Below are 21554 nucleotides of genomic sequence, written 5' to 3' on the forward strand. Positions count from 1 at the left end.
CTGCTGCCTATCCGGTGTGCCTCCAAATCTTTGTATTAAAATATATTTTCGGGCATTTATCCGAGCAACTTAATGTTACCACCATCCACTCCGTCCTAATATCCCGCACACGTGTGTACCAAACATGGCGGAGGTAATGGCAGGATGACTGGAGTTATCTAATTGCTCCTTGTTACTGAGCTGGGATCGATTTTGGTTTGGCCACGACGCATATACATGGCCTGAGTTCTCAGGAGGAAGCACGTGGCTCAAATATGGATTAGGCCACGTATTTCTCTGATGTATATCGCAAGATAGGGGTTTCATGTGTGACCCCGGCTGGAGAGGACACTAGCCTTTTCCTGACCCCTCTAACGGTTCTGGTTTGTGTAGGACCCTCACGCTATCTTTGGATTTTATGATGGGGGTCTCTGGTCTCTGAAGTGGTTCCACCTTACTGATTTGGATGATTACAATCTCCTGACCTGGCATTGGGAAGGGAACATGGACGAGGTTGTGACCCAATACCATAATGTAAAGGGAGGGGTTGTCTACTCCTACTTTTGATATCTGGATCCCTCTGTTGCCACAGTATTTGCTCCAAAATATAGGTGCACAGCCTAGTGTTGTCATGTCCTAGGAGGAGACCCAAATGGAATAGGCCTTTTCCTATCCATAAAATGCTATGGGCAGCATGGAGGTACTGCAGCCAGGTAACTGAAACCAACACAGCGCCCCAGCAGGTCGGAGGGTGGTACTGCAGCCAGGTAACTGAAACCAACACAGCGCCCCAGCAGGTCGGAGGGTGGTACTGAAGCCAGGTAACTGAAACCAACACAGCGCCCCAGAAGGTCGGAGGGTGGTACTGCAGCCAGGTAACTGAAACTAACACAGCGCCCCAGCAGGTCGGAGGGTGGTACTGCAGTTTTGATTCTTATTGGCTAAAACAGACTACATCACTTTTAGACTTCTTGGGGCACAAAGCAGTGATCATGGGGGAAGGGAGACTACTGGACTTCTTCTAACTCATCCCGTTGCTGCCTACCACAGCCATTCTCTCCCCATCCTGAACTGTCTGATACCAGGGTGCATTCCTTGCTCATGTCTTGCTAACTGCGTGTGTTTTGCATTGCAGATATTGGCACTGTGTCACATAGCAGTGGGACAACAGATGAATTTACACTGGCTTCACAAGGTACATTTATATCACAGCATTTCCAAAATGTATTTGGGGCTGATAGTCCCTTTCATAGGGCTTTACCAGGACTGATATTGATAGTCTGTCCTTCGGATAGCCCATCGGTATCAGACCGGCGGAGGTTTGACTTCCTCCTTTTCGAAGCATTTCCCAGACACAGCGCCATACATTTGGTAGTGGCTGGGTCTGGTATTGCAGCTCAATCCCATTGACCTGAATGAGACTGCAGGTACAGCAACTACAAATTGTACAGCGATAAACTGTGCTCCGACCAGCGCTGCCTCCCCTTCATTCAGCTCCTCAGACCCCCCCTCCCCACAATGAGGAACTGTAATATCGATAATGGAAAACAAATCGCTCATTGAAATAAGAGGATGTTAGGTCCTTCAGTACTGGAGTGGATAGAGTGGGATATGGGCGTCACTCGATACTGGCTGTAAACGTTTGTGTCTGTTTTTTGTTATGCCTGTTCCAGGGCTTCCTCGCCATCGTACTAGTCGCCACAGTGGTAGCCATGACGTCTATAGAACAAATGTGGGAAGAAGAATGGGAAGTCCTATTAATTTCCTTCCAGGTAACGTCAGTAATCTGCTTCTGGCCCATGTCAAAGTGTTAAACCGTTTTACTTTTTATCTTATTAAAATTGCATAAAATTTGTGAACCCCCTATATATCCTGGCACAGGATGAAGCAGCTCTTTCTGTCTCTCTCACAGCAGGAAATCCCAGCACAATGCAGCGCTCAGCAGTTACATTTAGCCAATTAAGGATTGTGAATGCAAATCACAGAAATACAAAAACCTACATTTTTTTTTTATTGGTATCAAAAATAGTTAAGGAATAGATTACCACATCCAAAAAGACATATAAAAAAAAAACTGCCTGTGTGAACCAGTCTCCTTTTATCACTAGCAATGGGGTTGGAGCAATAGGTCACCAGATTACTGGCACAATGTAAGAAATGCTGCATCCGTAGGTACCATGTGACTACGAAAACGCAGAATTGGAGAATACTTATAGCCCTGTAGACGGAAATAGAAAAAAGTTATGGCTGTCAGAAAATGTTTTTTAAAGTAGTAAAACAAAAGCCATACACATTTGGTATCGTTGTACTCGCACACAGAGCTATGGGGACTGGGTATTGCGGATGTGCTAGCGTCCATCTAGCAACCCATGTCCTCGGCTCTATACACAAAATCCCGGTGACCGGTTCCCTTTAAGGGGTTAATATCATCAGGCGATCACCATGTGTAATCCTGACATTCTAACGACTAGATAAAAGCTTGAATACGTGAAAACCTAAGAACCTCCTGCCTCCATCTGAACCCCGATCCGTCAATAATGGTGCGGCGATTGGCCTCAAATTGAGATGTGTACTCTGGTCTATGTAGATAGTCATGGACGACCAACCCCATCCAATGCCGACCCTCACTGCTTGAAATCTCGTGATGCCACGCACGGCTAAAATGTGATAGTGTGATGACGTCACAGTGCAGGATAATAGTCATCAGCCCCATTTACTAGTCTACAACCAAAAAGCACAAAGATACCACCTCTGTCCAACATTACAGGCGTAGATATAGTTCACCGTTTTTTTGGGGGTACTATGGTTCCTTGGGGAGAGAGTGCCTTAATTGGCATGAGGAAACTTATGGGCCATACATGCTCCTCTGGACTGATGATGGGCAATCACCAAAAACAGCTGTCTGCAGATGAGATGCTGGCTTAGTTATTATCCAAGTCATGTCTCAAGGCCTGTTTAAAGGGCTGAACATTGGCTTATAGGATAGCTGCCTTACATTTGGTGACATCAGAGGCAGAGCTTGTTAAGAGCTGATTTGCATCCCTTCTTTACTATATCTTACAGTAATACACCCAATATATGACAAAATCTTACATCAGAGGAGGTGACACGCCCTGTACCCCGGAGAATAACATCTTTATTAAACCTACAGATAAGGGTGGGAATCTGGTGGTGCTTGACCCTGACAAATACAGAAATATGACGGTCTCCCCGATTTATATGTAAGAGATTGGGGAGCTCCTTAAAGGGGTTGGTCCATTTCACACGTTGGGTGGGACGTCGCTAAGATATGCCACTAATGTCAGATGGGTGCAGGGCTGAACTCTGAGACCCACAACTAACTCTAGAACGGGGCCCCCAAAGTGAACAAGGGCACAACACACAAGCGAGGCCTCCTCTACATTTACTTCTATGGGTGTCCCGAAAATAGCCCAGCGCATTTGCTCAGCTGTGTTCGGAACTCCCATAGAAGTGAATGGAGGGCACTTCCACTTCTTCCACCAGCTTAGGAAAGAATGGGATGGGGGGAGTCCCTGTGCCCCATCGTTTGCTAATCTCCTCTTGGGCTCATGGGAGGACCGAGTAGTCTTTCCATCAGAGGACTCTCCCTGGGCATCTTCCATCTTAAAGGGATTCTTTGCGATTTGTGTGTTGGTCATACAGGTCATCAGTGTGAGATCGGCAGGGGCGTGATTCCAGGCACCCACGGAGATCAGCTGTTTGAGGAGGTCACGATGCTCTCGTGAGCACCGCGGCCTCCTTACAGCTTACCAAGCACAGCGCCGCACATTGTATAGTGGCCATGCTTGGTATTGCAGCTCAGGCACATGTACTTGGATGGGACTGACCTGCACCTAGGACATGTGGCTGATGAACTAAGAAGAGGCCGAAGCACTCACGGAGCACCACGGCCTCTTAGAACAGCTGACCGGTGGAGGTTCTGAGATTCTGATCCCCTCCGATCCCATATGGATTACCTATCCTGAGGATAGGCCATCAGTATGTAAATCCCGGAGAACCCCGTTAACCTGGCTACCATGTCTAGATGATATAGAGTTGTTGCGATACCAAATTTTTGATTCGGTTTCGATACCATGAAAAAGTATTGCAATACTCGATACCATTCGATACCACGCGGAAGAAATAAACCAAAAAAGCCACGTGCATTCCGCATTTTTAAAAATGGCGAATCGCGCAGTTTTTATTTATTTTTTTCTGTTCCAGCGTTCACCACCTAGATTTTTTTTTATGTTTTAATAGTTTGGACTTTTCTGACGTGGCGATATGTAATATGTTTATTATTTATATATTTTATATGTGAAATTGGGAAAAGGGGGTGATTTATACATCATATTTTGGTGGTGGGGGGGGGGGTTTCCTTTTTTTTTTTTTACACTTTTTATTTAATACCTATTTCCCCCCCTTAGGGGCTAGAACCTGGGATCTTTCATCCCTTGTCCTATTCAGCTCTATCAGGGTGAATAGGACTTCACACTGTCCCTGCTGCTCTGTGCTTTGTGCACACAGCATCAGGGATGTTACCATGGCAACCAGGGCTTCTGTAGCGTCCTGGCTGCCATGGTAACCGATCGGAGCCCCAGGCTTACACTGCTGGGGCTCCGATCAGAAGCTGCCACTGCACCACCAATGAGGGGGAGGGGAGAGGTCCCTGTGGCCACTGCCACCAATGATTTTAATGGCAATACAATAAAAGTCAGTCCTGTGTCCCAATAAGGGCAGATACTTGCGCTGCTGCAGGCTCCGGAGTAGTGTGGTAGGTATTCACACTCAATGCAAATAATAGAAAGTTTGGAACCGCGCTGCTCTAGACTAGATTCCCCGGTCACTGATGGATGGCATCGGGCTCCACAAGCCTTTTCTTTATCACCCCAGCAGGGTCCGATCTTCCAAACACAATAGCCTCTATGAGGTTCAAAGGATAGGCAAAATAGTGAAGTACCCTTTATCAGATGGTTTAAAAAGGTTTTAATCTACTCACAAGAGTTGTTCAACAAAAGGCATATAGTAATTTCACTTTAAAACGTCTCGTTCCTGCCCGACCCGGGTTTCGCTGCCTCGCTTCTTCAGGGGCGAACTGCGCATATGCGCAATCAGGCTCCTTAAATAGCCCAGCTGCCTCGTTACATTCAATGTTTAACCGGATCGTATCCGGGAATTATACAGCAAACTTTTGCATTATATACTTTTAAAACAGCATTATTTTCATCGTAGTTGTTATCATCAACTTGATCATAAATCATGACCACTCTTCTCTTATGTCACAATATCATTGTAGTCAGCCTAATCATAATCCATGACCACATTTATCTAATACAACAATTCCTGCTAATAGCCACACTTTAAACACATTTTCCAAAAGTTGTTACACATTATTTTCACATCTCATAACCTTGTTCGTCATCTCCTTTTATCTATCAATATTCATAATACCGTCATTTCACCCCACCTTCTCCTAGAGCGTCATTCGAGTCTGCCCAATCCCGCCTCCCCTATTGCCTCCAGCCACGTCACACCATGACGCTGCCCTATCAAGGCAGTCCAGCCCCTTGACGTCACTCGAAGGTCCTCAAGAGGCGAGATGGGGAAGAATCAAATAGCGCACCAGGTAAAATTATATCACAAAAGACACGGTTTCAAATCAAATTCAATATTTAATCCACCTGGCTGCAGAGTCCCTAGCTGGTAGATCCACTCGACCTCTTTCTTGTTTATTTGTGCCAGTGAATCCCCTCCTCGCCAATGTGGTCTAACAGTCTCAACTCCAGCAAATTTCAAACCCCGTGGATTTTTCCCGTGTACAAGTTTGAAATGGGCTGATACACTATGGGTGATAAGACCTTTTTTAATATTTCGTATATGTTCTTGTATTCGAACTTTTAGCTTCCTTATTGTTCTACCCACGTACTGGAGCCCACATGGGCACTCCAGTACGTATATGACATTCTCGTTTTCGCATGAACAGTTCCCTCTTATGCGGAACTCCATTCCATTCTTGCTAGATATTATGCTATTGCTGTTTCTCTTATGTTCCTTTGTGTTCCGGTTTCTACAGCCTGCACAGAAACCACACCAAGTAAACTTTCCTCCCTCTCTATTTATTTTGATATTTGCTGGTGGAATAGCGCTGTGTACAAGCTTGGTTTTAATATTGGCCGCTTTTTTAAAAATAAAGGAAGGATTTTCGGGTATGATCTTTCCTAAAACCGGATCATTCTTCAATGTCCCCCAGTTCTTTTTTACCATTTTCTTAATATTATCGGACATGGAACAATACTTTGTCACAAATGAAAACTTATAGTCCCTATTCTCTTTTTTCTTCACTATTCCCTTTGTGCTATCACTTTCTTCCTTTTTCTCTTTTTCCACAGTATTTATGCATACGTCCAGATCCGCCTCATCATAACCCCTTTCAATAAACCTGTTTTTTAGTATATTACTTTGTATTCTATATTCTTCCGTTTTTGTGCAGTTACGGGCCATCCTCTTGAACTGTCCCTTTGGGATATTCTTGAGCCAAGGTCCGTAGTGGCAACTAGTCACATCAATATAGGAGTTGACGTCTGTCTCCTTAAAGTATGAACTGGTCAGGAACTGGCCGTCTTCTATCCGTATGCATAGATCAAGGAAATTCACTGAACTATTACTAATTTCCCCCACAAATTTCAAATTCCAGTGGTTGTTATTTAGTTGACAGATGAAGGACTCAAGACCTTCTCTCTCTCCTTCCCACACTAGGAGACAGTCATCGATATACCTCCTCCAGAAGGTCAATCTTCCTCCTGGGGTATCTGCTCCTAGTGTGGGAAGGCTAGTGGTCTCTTCCCATGCCCCCATAAAAATGTTGGCAAAACTTGGGGCGAATTTCGCCCCCATCGCCGTACCAATACACTGTACATAGTGTGAGTCAATACACCAGAAATAGTTATGATCAAGGCAATAGCTGAGGCATTTAATAATTAAGCCGGCAGACAAAGGGGGGGGGGGGTGGTCGTAATGAATAAAGAAAAATATGAGATAGAAATGGCAAGATTGGGAAGGAGAGAGAGAAGGTCTTGAGTCTTTATCTGTCAACTAAATAACAACCACTGGAATTTGAAATTTGTGGGGGAAATTAGTAATAGTTCAGTGAATTTCCTTGATCTATGCATACGGATAGAAGACGGCCAGTTCCTGACCAGTTCATACTTTAAGGAGACAGACGTCAACTCCTATATTGATGTGACTAGTTGCCACTACGGACCTTGGCTCAAGAATATCCCAAAGGGACAGTTCAAGAGGATGGCCCGTAACTGCACAAAAACGGAAGAATATAGAATACAAAGTAATATACTAAAAAACAGGTTTATTGAAAGGGGTTATGATGAGGCGGATCTGGACGTATGCATAAATACTGTGGAAAAAGAGAAAAAGGAAGAAAGTGATAGCACAAAGGGAATAGTGAAGAAAAAAGAGAATAGGGACTATAAGTTTTCATTTGTGACAAAGTATTGTTCCATGTCCGATAATATTAAGAAAATGGTAAAAAAGAACTGGGGGACATTGAAGAATGATCCGGTTTTAGGAAAGATCATACCCGAAAATCCTTCCTTTATTTTTAAAAAAGCGGCCAATATTAAAACCAAGCTTGTACACAGCGCTATTCCACCAGCAAATATTAAAATAAATAGAGAGGGAGGAAAGTTTACTTGGTGTGGTTTCTGTGCAGGCTGTAGAAACCGGAACACAAAGGAACATAAGAGAAACAGCAATAGCATAATATCTAGCAAGAATGGAATGGAATTCCGCATAAGAGGGAACTGTTCATGCGAAAACGAGAATGTCATATACGTACTGGAGTGCCCATGTGGGCTCCAGTACGTGGGTAGAACAATAAGGAAGCTAAAAGTTCGAATACAAGAACATATACGAAATATTAAAAAAGGTCTTATCACCCATAGTGTATCAGCCCATTTCAAACTTGTACACGGGAAAAATCCACGGGGTTTGAAATTTGCTGGAGTTGAGACTGTTAGACCACATTGGCGAGGAGGGGATTCACTGGCACAAATAAACAAGAAAGAGGTCGAGTGGATCTACCAGCTAGGGACTCTGCAGCCAGGTGGATTAAATATTGAATTTGATTTGAAACCGTGTCTTTTGTGATATAATTTTACCTGGTGCGCTATTTGATTCTTCCCCATCTCGCCTCTTGAGGACCTTCGAGTGACGTCAAGGGGCTGGACTGCCTTGATAGGGCAGCGTCATGGTGTGACGTGGCTGGAGGCAATAGGGGAGGCGGGATTGGGCAGACTCGAATGACGCTCCAGGAGAAGGTGGGGTGAAATGACGGTATTATGAATATTGGTGCACACTGCACCACCAATGATAATTACCCCTTTATACAGGAGGCGGGTACTGGCAGATCAGTGGCAGTTAACCCCTTAGGTGCCGCACCTGAGGGGTTAACTGCCTCTGATCGCAGCTCCCTGTCAGGGGCAGGGTGCCGGCAATGTGATTCTGCTGCCGGCACCCGCCTCCTGTATTGTGTTAAAGACTGACTTTCACTATCAGGCCACACAGAGCGGCGCCCAGCGATGTCTCAGCACTCACCATTAGTCCTGGGCGCCGCTCCGTTCGCCCGCAGTGCCCCATTACTGTCTCCTGCTCCACATGCTGCTGATTACTATCGGAGCGATGGGAGGAGACATCAGCTTCACTAGTGGGCGTTCCTTCTTCCTGGCTGTAGCACTGTCCAATCGCAGCGCAGGGAGAAGGAACGCCCACTAGTGAAGCTGATGTCTCCTCCCATCGCTCCGATAGTAATCAGCAGCATGTGGAGCAGGAGAGGAGACAGTAATGGGGCACTGCGGGCGAACGGAGCGGCGCCCAGGACTAATGGTGAGTGCTGAGACATCGCTGGGCGCCGCTCTGTGTGGGAAATGGGAATAGTCCTATCATTGGTGGCGCAGTGCGCCCGCCCCTCCTCCGCCCCTCTCTTCTCATTGGTGGCGCAGTGCGCCCGCCCCTCTCTTCCCATTGGTGGCAGCGGCAGCAGCACAGGGGGAGGCGGGACAGCTTCCTTCTCCCTGTGCTGCTGAGAGAACATGAGCGCGCCAACAGCAGAGCGCTCATGTTCAGAGATACTAGACTGCGCAGAAGCGCAGCCCAGTATCGAAAAAACTGAAATCCCGGTATCGTATCGATACCGGGACAAAAGTATCGATTGGGTATCGAAATTTCGATACCCGCAACAACCCGAAGATGATATTGTAATTTTATGGTCAGGTCACAGCCTTAATCAGAATGATATCGGCCTGACTCTTACCTTTGAGATACAGGACAGACATTCATTTTCTTGACCTCGCCTCAAGTAAAGATCCTTCGGGTTTTATTTCTTCATCGTTCTGTCGTCGTAAACCACCTCATCTAGCACTTATTACCTTGAAACAACCGCCACCCCCTCCCATTACGGAACAGTTATCCCTAAGGGACAGTATATGAGAACTCGTCGTTATTGTTCCTCGGATTTAGACTTTCACAGACAGCCTGAGGTTTTAGTCTGGGGGATATCCAGCGCCTGCCCTACTATAGGCATTTCAATATGCGGCTGGACAGAATAGGAGGGATTTATCTGCACCCAGGACACTTGAGGGATACAACTTTAAAGGCTATGGACACCCTTCACAGCTATTTTTTTTATGATTCCATTTTACTCATTTTGGGCTAAAAAAAAAAAAAAAAAATTTTAAATTATTCTTTATTAAATATATTGTCATCAGTTTTTGAGATACAGGGGTTAACAATCAGTCTTCTTGCAGACTATCCCTTCTGAGTCCCATAAGCTGACTGCTCATGTGAAGCCTTATCTGATTTCCCGACCTCATAAATACTCATTATAGCTAAAAAAGTTAATATGGCTTAAATGAGTGTTTATGACATCAGGAGATCAGAGATAAGGCTTCACCTGAGCCCTCAGCTGACAGGATTCAGAAGTGATAGTCTAGAAACACACTGATTTTTAACCCTTGTACCTTAAAAACTGTAAAACATTTTTAATAAAGACCAATTTAAAAAGTGATTTTTAGTCCAAAATGAGAACAATGCAGTCATAAAAAATGCCCTAAAGGTGGGGCATCGGATTCCATTAAGTACATCAGATGACTTACACTTACCGTCTTTATGGTGTATCGGGGTTTATATGGATGCAGGAGCTTCTTAGGTTTCATGGACTATGTGAGACTGCTAGCTATGTAGAATGGCAGAATTACATATGATAATCTCCTGATGAACCAATAACATTGGGGAATCTCGTTGGGATTCCTGGAGGATCCCTTTGTAGTCGCCCTTTCCATCTATGTGTTTTCATAGCGGTACCTCTGAATGGGTTATCACCTTTTCTATGGGTTTATACATCTGATTCCAGTGCGTCCATAAAGTATGGAGCATTTCGTACATTGCGCCAGTAATCTGGTGGGCTATTGCTCCGACCATTAATTGATGGGCCTGGTTCACACTAGAGGGTTTTTCTGAGTCTTTTTGGAAGTGGTAAACTATTCCTTGTCTATTTTTGATACCAATAAAAATATTTTATGTAAAACTAATATTTAAAACGGTGATCAGTGACCTGAATGTAAATGCAGTCCGGTCCCTTTTCTGCATTGTGGACGGGGCTTCATTTTTATTGTGTTCGATGCAGTTGTGTTCCTTTTATTCTTATATTTACCCTCTGTCTCCTAGGCAACAGCTCCATTTCTGCACATCGGGGCTTTGGCCGCCATCACCCTGCTCTCCTGGATCATTGCTGGCCAGTTTGCAAGATCAGAAAAAGCCAGTGAGTCCTGTCCATACAGTATCTCAAAGCGCTTTCTTTTATTAATCTCCAATTACCTTTGTATCATATATCCTCTAGTCACATCCAAAGCTGCACCTGCATTTTTACATTCTGTGTTCTCATACACATCCATAAAGTACGACACCCAGCTCAGTAAATTACAGATTATAAAGCCACCACTAGAGGGCGCTCAGTACATACAGATCATAAAGTCACCACTAGAGGGCGCTCACTACATACAGATTATACAGCCACCACTAGAGGGCGCTCACTACATACAGATTATACAGCCACCACTAGAGGGAGATCACCACATACAGATTAAACAGCCACCACTAGGGGGAGCTCACTACATACAGATTATACAGCCACCACTAGGGGAGCTCACTACATACAGATTATACAGCCACCACTAGGGGGAGCTCACTACATACAGATTATACAGCCACCACTAGAGGGAGCTCACTACATACAGATTATACAGCCACCACTAGGGGGAGCTCACTACATACAGATTATACAGGCACTACTAGAGGGAGCTCACTACATACAGATTATACAGCCACCACTAGACGGAGCTCACTACATACAGATTATACAGCCACCACTAGACGGAGCTCACTACATACAGATTATACAGCCACCACTAGACGGAGCTCACTACATACAGATTATACAGCCACCACTAGGGGGAGCTCACTACATACAGATTATACAGTCACCACTAGGGGGAGATCACTACATACAGATTATACTGCCACAACTAGAGGGAGCTCACTACATACAGATTATACAGCCACAACTAGAGGGAGCTCACTACATACAGATTATACAGCCACCACTAGAGGGAGCTCACTACATACAGAATATACAGCCACCACTAGAGGGAGATAACCACATACAGATTAAACAGCCACCACTAGAGGGAGCTCACTCCATACAGATTATACCGCCACGCGCCACAACTAGAGGGAGCTCAGTACATACATATCATAAAGTCACCACTAGAGGGAGCTCACTGCATACAGATTATACAGCCAACTAGGGGAGCTCACTACATACAGATTATACAGCCACCACTAGGGGGAGCTCACTATATACACATTATACAGCCACCACTAGAGGGAGCTCACTACATCAGATTATACAACCACCACTAGGGGGAGCTCACTCCATACAGATTATACAGTCACCACTAGAGGGAGCTCACTACATGCAGATTATACAGCCACCACTAGAGGGAGATCACTACATACAGAATATACAGCCACCACTAGAGGGAGATTACTACATACAGATTATACAGCCACCACTAGAGGGAGCTCCCTACATACAGATTATACAGTCACCACTAGAGGGAGATCACTACATACAGATTATACAGTCACCACTAGAGGGAGCGAACTACATACAAATTATACAACCACCACTGGGGGGAGCTCACTGCATACAGATTATACAGCCAACACTAAGGGGAGCTCACTACATACAGATTATACAACCACCACTAGAGGGAACTCACTACATACAGATTATACAGCCACCACTAGAGGGAGCTCACTACATACATATTATACAGCCACCACTAGGGGGAGCTCACTACATACATATTATACAGCCACCACTAGGGGGAGCTCACTACATACAGATTATACAGCCACCACTAGAGGGAGCTCACTATATACAGATTATACAGTCACCACTAGAGGGAGCTCACTACATACAGATTATACAGTCACCACTAGAGGGAACTCACTACATACAGATTATACAGTCACCACTAGAGGGAACTCACTACATACAGATTATACAGCCACCACTAGAGGGAGCTCACTACATACATATTATACAGCCACCACTAGGGGGAGCTCACTACATACAGATTATACAGTCACCACTAGAGGGAGCTCACTATATACAGATTATACAGTCACCACTAGAGGGAGCTCACTACATACAGATTATACAGCCACCACTAGAGGGAGCTCACTACATACAGTTCATACAGCCACCACTAGAGGGAGCTCACTGCATACATATACAGCCACCACTAGGGGGAGCACACTACATACAGGTTTTACAGCCACCACTAGAGGGAGCTCACTACATACAGATTATACAGCTACCACTAGAGGGAGCTCACTACATACAGATTATACAGCCACCACTAGAGGGAGCTCACTACATACAGATTATACAGTCACCACTGGGGGGAGCTCACTATATACAGATTATACAGCCACCACTAGGGGGAGCTCACTACATACAGATTATACAGTCACCACTAGGGAGAGCTCACTACATACAGATTATACAGTCACCACTAGGGAGAGCTCACTACATACATACAGATTATACAGCCACCACTAGAGGGAGCTCACTGCATACAGATTATACAGCCACCACTAGGGGGAGCTCACTACATACAGATTATACAGCCAACTAGGGGGAGCTCACTACATACAGATTATACAGCCACCACTAGGGGGAGCTCACTATATACACATTATACAGCCACCACTAGAGGGAGCTCACTACATCAGATTATACAACCACCACTAGGGGGAGCTCACTCCATACAGATTATACAGTCACCACTAGAGGGAGCTCACTATATACAGATTATACAGTCACCACTAGAGGGAGCTCACTACATGCAGATTATACAGCCACCACTAGAGGGAGATCACTACATACAGAATATACAGCCACCACTAGAGGGAGATTACTACATACAGATTATACAGCCACCACTAGAGGGAGCTCCCTACATACAGATTATACAGTCACCACTAGAGGGAGATCACTACATACAGATTATACAGTCACCACTAGAGGGAGCTCACTACATACATATTATACAGCCACCACTAGGGGGAGCTCACTACATACATATTATACAGCCACCACTAGGGGGAGCTCACTACATACAGATTATACAGCCACCACTAGAGGGAGCTCACTGTATACAGATTATACAGTCACCACTAGAGGGAGCTCACTACATACAGATTATACAGTCACCACTAGAGGGACTCACTACATACAGATTATACAGTCACCACTAGAGGGAACTCACTACATACAGATTATACAGCCACCACTAGAGGGAGCTCACTACATACATATTATACAGCCACCACTAGGGGGAGCTCACTACATACAGATATACAGTCACCACTAGAGGGAGCTCACTATATACAGATTATACAGTCACCACTAGAGGGAGCTCACTACATACAGATTATACAGCCACCACTAGAGGGAGCTCACTACATACAGTTCATACAGCCACCACTAGAGGGAGCTCACTGCATACATATTATACAGCCACCACTAGGGGGAGCACACTACATACAGGTTATACAGCCACCACTAGAGGGAGCTCACTACATACAGATTATACAGCTACCACTAGAGGGAGCTCACTATATACAGATTATACAGTCACCACTAGAGGGAGCTCACTACATACAGATTATACAGTCACCACTAGAGGGAACTCACTACATACAGATTATACAGTCACCACTAGAGGGAACTCACTACATACAGATTATACAGCCACCACTAGAGGGAGCTCATTACATACATATTATACAGCCACCACTAGGGGGAGCTCACTACATACAGATTATACAGTCGCCACTAGAGGGAGCTCACTATATACAGATTATACAGTCACCACTAGAGGGAGCTCACTACATACAGATTATACAGCCACCACTAGAGGGAGCTCACTACATACAGTTCATACAGCCACCACTAGAGGGAGCTCACTGCATACATATTATACAGCCACCACTAGGGGGAGCACACTACATACAGGTTATACAGCCACCACTAGAGGGAGCTCACTACATACAGATTATACAGCTACCACTAGAGGGAGCTCACTACATACAGATTATACAGCCACCACTAGAGGGAGCTCACTACATACAGTTCATACAGCCACCACTAGAGGGAGCTCACTGCATACATATTATACAGCCACCACTAGGGGGAGCACACTACATACAGGTTATACAGCCACCACTAGAGGGAGCTCACTACATACAGATTATACAGCTACCACTAGAGGGAGCTCACTACATACAGGTTATACAGCCACCACTAGAGGGAGCTCACTACATACAGATTATACAGTCACCACTAGAGGGAGCTCACTACATACAGATTATACAGCCACCACTAGAGGGAGCTCACTAGATACAGATTATACAGCCACCACTAGGGGGAGCTCACTGCATACAGATTATACAGTCACCACTGGGGGGAGCTCACTATATACAGATTATACAGCCACCACTAGGGGGAGCTCACTGCATACATATTATACAGCCACCACTAGGGGGGTGTTAGCACAGATTATATATATATAATTTGATAGGTGAGTTAATGCCCCCTCCACATTGTTTTTATTGAAGCTGTTTTTGACCGTACCTCTTTCTCCAGTTTTTCAGGTGTGTTTAATTTTAGCGTATTTGGCTGTCGTCATTGCACTCTATCTCGTCCCGATGACCATTTCCTCACCGTGTATTATGGAGAAGGATTTGCTGGGACCCAAACCCTCAGTCATTGGCCATCGAGGCGCACCTATGGTAAGAGGCCCCTTACCAAGGATTGACAGGACCAGATGAGATTGTGACAAACCTTCAGTTGTGAAAAGTATTTGGGGGGGGGGGGGGGGGTTAACCTCTAGATGTAAATAGAAAGGTTTCCTTTCACTGACAGCAAGCAAAAATAGGGCAAAGAACTACAGCAACCAGTTTTCTGTCATTGAATGGGTCAATATTAAGCCGTGGAGATTATGGAAGATGTTTTGGTGCCACCTAGTGGCAGTTGTGTGAAGTGCAGCCTGATTCCTTCCCACCCATGGGGCCGACTGCAGCGGATTATATGAGATTATATTTTCAGTCCAGTATGTTAATCTCTCCTAGAACAGGGTTTGACCCCTGACAGCGGCAGATGTGACGCCCATCTGGCAGTGCCCGTGCCTGTCTGTGGTTACATCTCCTGGGTGCAGTGATCACATAGCCGTAGAGAAGATTATAACCCTCATCATGCTGCGCTGTACAGTGACAGCCGGTGCCCTGGCATACTGGAAAACGGTATATCCCTATATTATACAAACATTAACCCTTATTTGCTCTAACCAGAATACCCTGTAAAGTTCATGCTGTTGTCGGCTCTGTTTTTGTGCATCCAGCAGTTGTCAGCCATAACACTATTAATATACCCTGCAGCGTGTGGTGATCTATATTCACTTCCGTCAGGTCTATTAGCAGGTGGTGCTGACTGGGTGGTTGCACATGCACCTGTCTGCGCACTCCTCTCTGCTGTGCCGCATTTGGATGTATATATCGGCGCCCCCTGCTGCTGAATGTGCAGAAACGTCAGCGGAATAGTAAAGCAGAGCTCTTGTCAGCGCGGCCCCGTTTTGTAACTCAGTTCTCGACGTGTTATGTCAGATGTTCAGCCGAGCCGATCAACGCCTGACAGCGCGCTGATCCGTGCGGGGAGCGGACCTGAATTTTACCCCGCAAACAGCGATACATCAACATTTCATGTGAACCAGCCCTGACGAGCTGAGCCATATTCAGCCGATCCGTTTAATAGGAGGTAGTGTGTGCCTCGCGCCTCATCGCCCTAAATATTCACGATGGCGCCGCCTCCACCACTGGCCGCCCCTCGTTATTGCTTGTATCCGCTGATAATTGAGAGGTGCAGCGAGAAGTCGCCTGGGCTGCGGAAAATGAATGGTAACGGTGGAGCCAATTAACGGTTTTAACACAACGCGTGGCTGGGGGGGCCCACGGGGGGCGCTCTCTGCCATGTCTGCCAGTCTTCCCCTTAGCAAAATACTCTGTCTAAATCAGTGTTTCCCAACCAGTGTGCCTCCAGCTGTTGCAAAACTACAACTCCTAGCATGCCCGGGCAGCATTTGGCTGTGCGGGCATGCTGGGAGTTGTAGTTTTGTAACAGCTGGAGGCACACTGGTTGGGAAACACTGCTCTAAATGGCACAGAGGAACACAAAGGGTTATCAGGAGCAACCACCCGACACCTACCAAAAACAAGAATTTCAATAATCCGGCAGCGGCCCCCACCAGTCAGAATTTTTAACCTTCCGGGTCCAGTATTCTGTAGTGTTTTCACTGGTGGATTAACAGTGGGCCTGGTCGCTTTTGGTGACACAGAGCCTTAGTTGTCCTCCTGGTCCCTGGTGGCACAATGCTTGAGGCATAGTTGTCCAGCAGTTTGATACAGGACCTTCTCTTTGGTGGTGCATACATAGTCTGATCCCTGGTGGTCCAGGGTTATAGCTCCTGATCCCTGGTGGCCAGGCGGTGATACAGATCCCTGCTTGTCCACCTGACCCCTCGTAGATCAGTGCCTGGTACATTGTTTTCTAGCAGTGTGGTGCGGAGCCCGTTTTCTGGTGATGTATTGTTATTGTAGGCCCTGATCCCTGGTTGACCAATGTAATTGGAGGTCTTGATTCCTGGTGGCCAGTATTACTGTAGGCCCTGACCCCTGGTGGTCTGGTGTTATTGTAAGCTATGACTCTTGATGGGCCAGTGTTATTGCAGGCTTTGATCCCTGATGGTCCATTGTTATTATTGTAGGCCCTAATCCCTTGGGGTAAAATGTTATTGTAGGCCCTGACCCCTAGTGGTCCAGTGTTATTATTGTAGGCCCTAATCCCTCGGGGTAAAATGTTATTGTAGGCCCTGATCCCTAGCAGTCCAGTGTTATTGCAGGTCCTTATCCCTGGTGGTCCAATGTTGTTGTAGGCCTTGGTCCCTTAGTGGTCCAGCATTATTGCAGGCCCTAGTAATCCGGTGTTATTGTAAGCCCTACACCCTGATGGGCCAAAGTAACTGTAGGCTTTGATTCCTGGTGTTATTGTGGGCCCTGACTTGTAGAGGTCCATTTTTATTGTAGGTCCAGGGTTATTGTGGACTCTGACCTACTGTTATTGTAGGTCCTGATCCCTGGTGGTGCAGTGGTGATACATAGTCTGTTTTCTGGTGATTAAGTGCTGGAAACCTGGTGGTTTAGCGGTAGTATGGGCCAGATATCCCTGAGTTTCTAGTACCGCCACATGTCCTGATCCCTGGTGGTTCAGTTTTATTGTAGGCCCTGATCCCTAGCAGTCCAGTGTTATTGATGATAAATAGTCTGTGGTGATAAATAGTCTGTTTTCTGGTGATTAAGTGCTGGAAAACTGGTGGTTTAGCGGTAGTATGGGCCAGATATCCCTGGGTTTCTAGTACCGCCACATGTCTGATCCCTGGTGGTAAAGTGATTGTGGAAAGCCCTTAATCTATAGTTGTCTTCCAGTTGTAAAGAACCCAATCCCTAGTGGTTGAGTGCTTCGTCCATGGTACAAGGCTTGATCCATTGTTTTCCAAACATATCCTTATCCCTGGTGGTCTGGGGTCATGTGAACATCCAAGTCACAATCAACCAACAAACATTTGTGATTAGTGGTCCCTGCAGCACCGTACGGGGCTCTGAGCCACTACAGGGGCAGTAAGAACAGTATTAACCTTTTTGGAAATTGGGGTCACTTGTCTGGTACTTACCTCATAAACCCCTGGAAAAAAAAATGTGGGCTCTGTGGGTAAGTGCCCTCATGTCTGTATTGATCTGACCGCGTCTGCTGTAACTTGTCCTGATATCTTGTACTGTTTACTGGACATGATGTTGGATATTTCCCGGGGGCACCAGATTTACCCCCCACTAATGCCCCTGCCCCTCTTCTTTTCTTTCAGCTTGCCCCAGAAAACACTTTAATGTCTTTTAAAAAGGCGCTGGAGCATCGGACGTCGGGGCTGCAGGCAGATGTCACGGTAAGGTAAGGACGAACACTTACTGCCTTTCAGACACTCGGTTATTTTACTTGTAAAATATTGAACTTGTGCTGCATTATACTCTAGTCACCTCCAGAGCTGCATTCAAAGTCAGCACTTTGCTGACAGGCACTTCTGTAATGACCTGCATTGTGAACGTGCTGTACAAATCCTGAGCTAAACACTAAAAGAGGAATTTATTATATTTTTACCTGTTTTCTGGTGAAAAAAGTCGCAAACGCCATATTTGCCACATCTGCCACGATTCACTGCAGCCGAGCGCTCTACATCTCCCACGATTCTCTACAGCCGAGCGCTCTACATCTCCCACGATTCACTGCAGCCGAGCGCTCTACATCTCCCACGATTCACTGCAGCCGAGCGCTCTACATCTCCCACGATTCTCTACAGCCGAGCGCTCTACATCTCCCACGATTCACTGCAGCCGAGCGCTCTACATCTCCCACGATTCACTGCAACCGAGCGCTCTACATCTCCCACGATTCACTACAGCCGAGCGCTCTACATCTCCCACGATTCACTGCAGCCGAGCGCTCTACATCTCCCACGATTCACTGCAGCCGAGAGCTCTACATCTCCCACAATTCTCTACAGCCGAGCGCTCTACATCTCCCACGATTCTCTACAGCCAAGCGCTCTACATCTCCCACGATTCACTGCAGGCCGAGCGCTCTACATCTCCCACGATTCACTGCAGCCGAGCGCTCTACATCTCCTACGATTCTCTACAGCCGAGCGCTCTACATCTCCCACGATTCACTGCAGCCGAGCGCTCTACATCTCCCACGATTCACTGCAGCCGAGCGCTCTACATCTCCCACGATTCACTGCAGCCGAGCGCTCTACATCTCCCACGATTCACTGCAGCCGAGCGCTCTACATCTCCCACGATTCTCTACAGCCGAGCGCTCTACATCTCCCACGATTCACTGCAGCTGAGCGCTCTACATCTCCCACGATTCACTACAGCCGAGCGCTCTACATCTCCTACGATTCTCTACAGCCGAGCGCTCTACATCTCCCAAGATTCTCTACAGCCGAGCGCTCTACATCTCCCACGATTCTCTACAGCCGAGCGCTCTACATCTCCCACGATTCTCTACAGCGAGCGCTCTACATCTCCCAAGATTCACTGCAGCCGAGCGCTCTACAATCTCCCACGATTCTCTACAGCCGAGCGCTCTACATCTCCCACGATTCTCTACAGCCGAGCGCTCTACATCTCCCACGATTCTCTACAGCCGAGCGCTCTACATCTCCCACGATTCACTACAGCCGAGCGCTCTACATCTCCCACGATTCACTACAGCCGAGCGCTCTACATCTCCTACGATTCTCTACAGCCGAGAGCTCTACATCTCCCACGATTCACTACAGCCGAGCGCTCTACATCTCCCACGATTCACTACAGCCGAGCGCTCTACATCTCCCACGATTCTCTACAGCCGAGCGCTCTACATCTCCTACGATTCTCTACAGCCGAGCGCTCTACATCTCCCACGATTCACTGCAGCCGAGCGCTCTACATCTCCCACGATTCACTGCAGCCGAGCGCTCTACATCTCCCACGATTCACTGCAGCCGAGCGCTCTACATCTCCCACGATTCACTGCAGCCGAGCGCTCTACATCTCCCACGATTCTCTACAGCCGAGCGCTCTACATCTCCCACGATTCACTGCAGCCGAGCGCTCTACATCTCCCACGATTCTCTACAGCCGAGCGCTCTACATCTCCTACGATTCTCTACAGCCGAGCGCTCTACATCTCCCACGATTCTCTACAGCCGAGCGCTCTACATCTCCCACGATTCTCTACAGCCGAGCGCTCTACATCTCCTACGATTCTCTACAGCCGAGCGCTCTACATCTCCCACGATTCTCTACAGCCGAGCGCTCTACATCTCCCATGATTCACTACAGCCGAGCGCTCTACATCTCCCACGATCCACTACAGCCGAGCGCTCTACATCTCCTACGATTCTCTACAGCCGAGCGCTCTACATCTCCCACGATTCTCTACAGCCGAGCGCTCTACATCTCCCACGATTCTCTACAGCCGAGCGCTCTACATCTCCTACGATTCTCTACAGCCGAGCGCTCTACATCTCCCAAGATTCTCTACAGCCGAGCGCTCTACATCTCCCACGATTCTCTACAGCCGAGCGCTCTACATCTCCCACGATTCTCTACAGCCGAGCGCTCTACATCTCCCAAGATTCACTGCAGCCGAGCGCTCTACATCTCCCACGATTCTCTACAGCCGAGCGCTCTACATCTCCCACGATTCTCTACAGCCGAGCGCTCTACATCTCCCACGATTCTCTACAGCCGAGCGCTCTACATCTCCCACGATTCACTACAGCCGAGCGCTCTACATCTCCCACGATTCACTACAGCCGAGCGCTCTACATCTCCTACGATTCTCTACAGCCGAGAGCTCTACATCTCCCACGATTCTCTACAGCCGAGCGCTCTACATCTCCCACGATTCACTGCAGCCGAGCGCTCTACATCTCCCACGATTCTCTACAGCCGAGCGCTCTACATCTCCTACGATTCTCTACAGCCGAGCGCTCTACATCTCCCACGATTCTCTACAGCCGAGCGCTCTACATCTCCCATGATTCACTACAGCCGAGCGCTCTACATCTCCCATGATTCACTACAGCCGAGTGCTCTACATCTCCCACGATCCACTACAGCCGAGTGCTCTACATCTCCTACGATTCTCTACAGCCGAGCGCTCTACATCTCCCACGATTCTCTACAGCCGAGCGCTCTACATCTCCCACGATTCTCTACAGCCGAGCGCTCTACATCTCCCACGATTCTCTACAGCCGAGCGCTCTACATCTCCCGCG

At 46.9% G+C, this 21554-nt stretch overlaps 1 protein-coding gene across 4 annotated transcripts in view; it reads left to right on the forward strand.

Annotated features, from left to right (window-relative positions):
- The window catches only part of GDPD5 (glycerophosphodiester phosphodiesterase domain containing 5), a 163674-nt gene that overhangs the window by 122614 nt on the left and 19506 nt on the right, over positions 1-21554 (forward strand). For all 4 annotated transcript variants that reach the window (XM_044284763.1, XM_044284765.1, XM_044284764.1 and 1 more), the window contains 5 exons: positions 1115-1174; positions 1653-1751; positions 10717-10810; positions 15269-15414; positions 18594-18676. In XM_044284763.1, coding sequence (XP_044140698.1) covers positions 1115-1174; positions 1653-1751; positions 10717-10810; positions 15269-15414; positions 18594-18676 — 482 coding nt within the window. The remainder of the gene's footprint in view (positions 1-1114; positions 1175-1652; positions 1752-10716; positions 10811-15268; positions 15415-18593; positions 18677-21554) is intronic.

This window comes from Bufo gargarizans, chromosome 3 (genome assembly GCF_014858855.1).
Source record: "Bufo gargarizans isolate SCDJY-AF-19 chromosome 3, ASM1485885v1, whole genome shotgun sequence".
Lineage (NCBI taxonomy): Eukaryota > Metazoa > Chordata > Amphibia > Anura > Bufonidae > Bufo > Bufo gargarizans.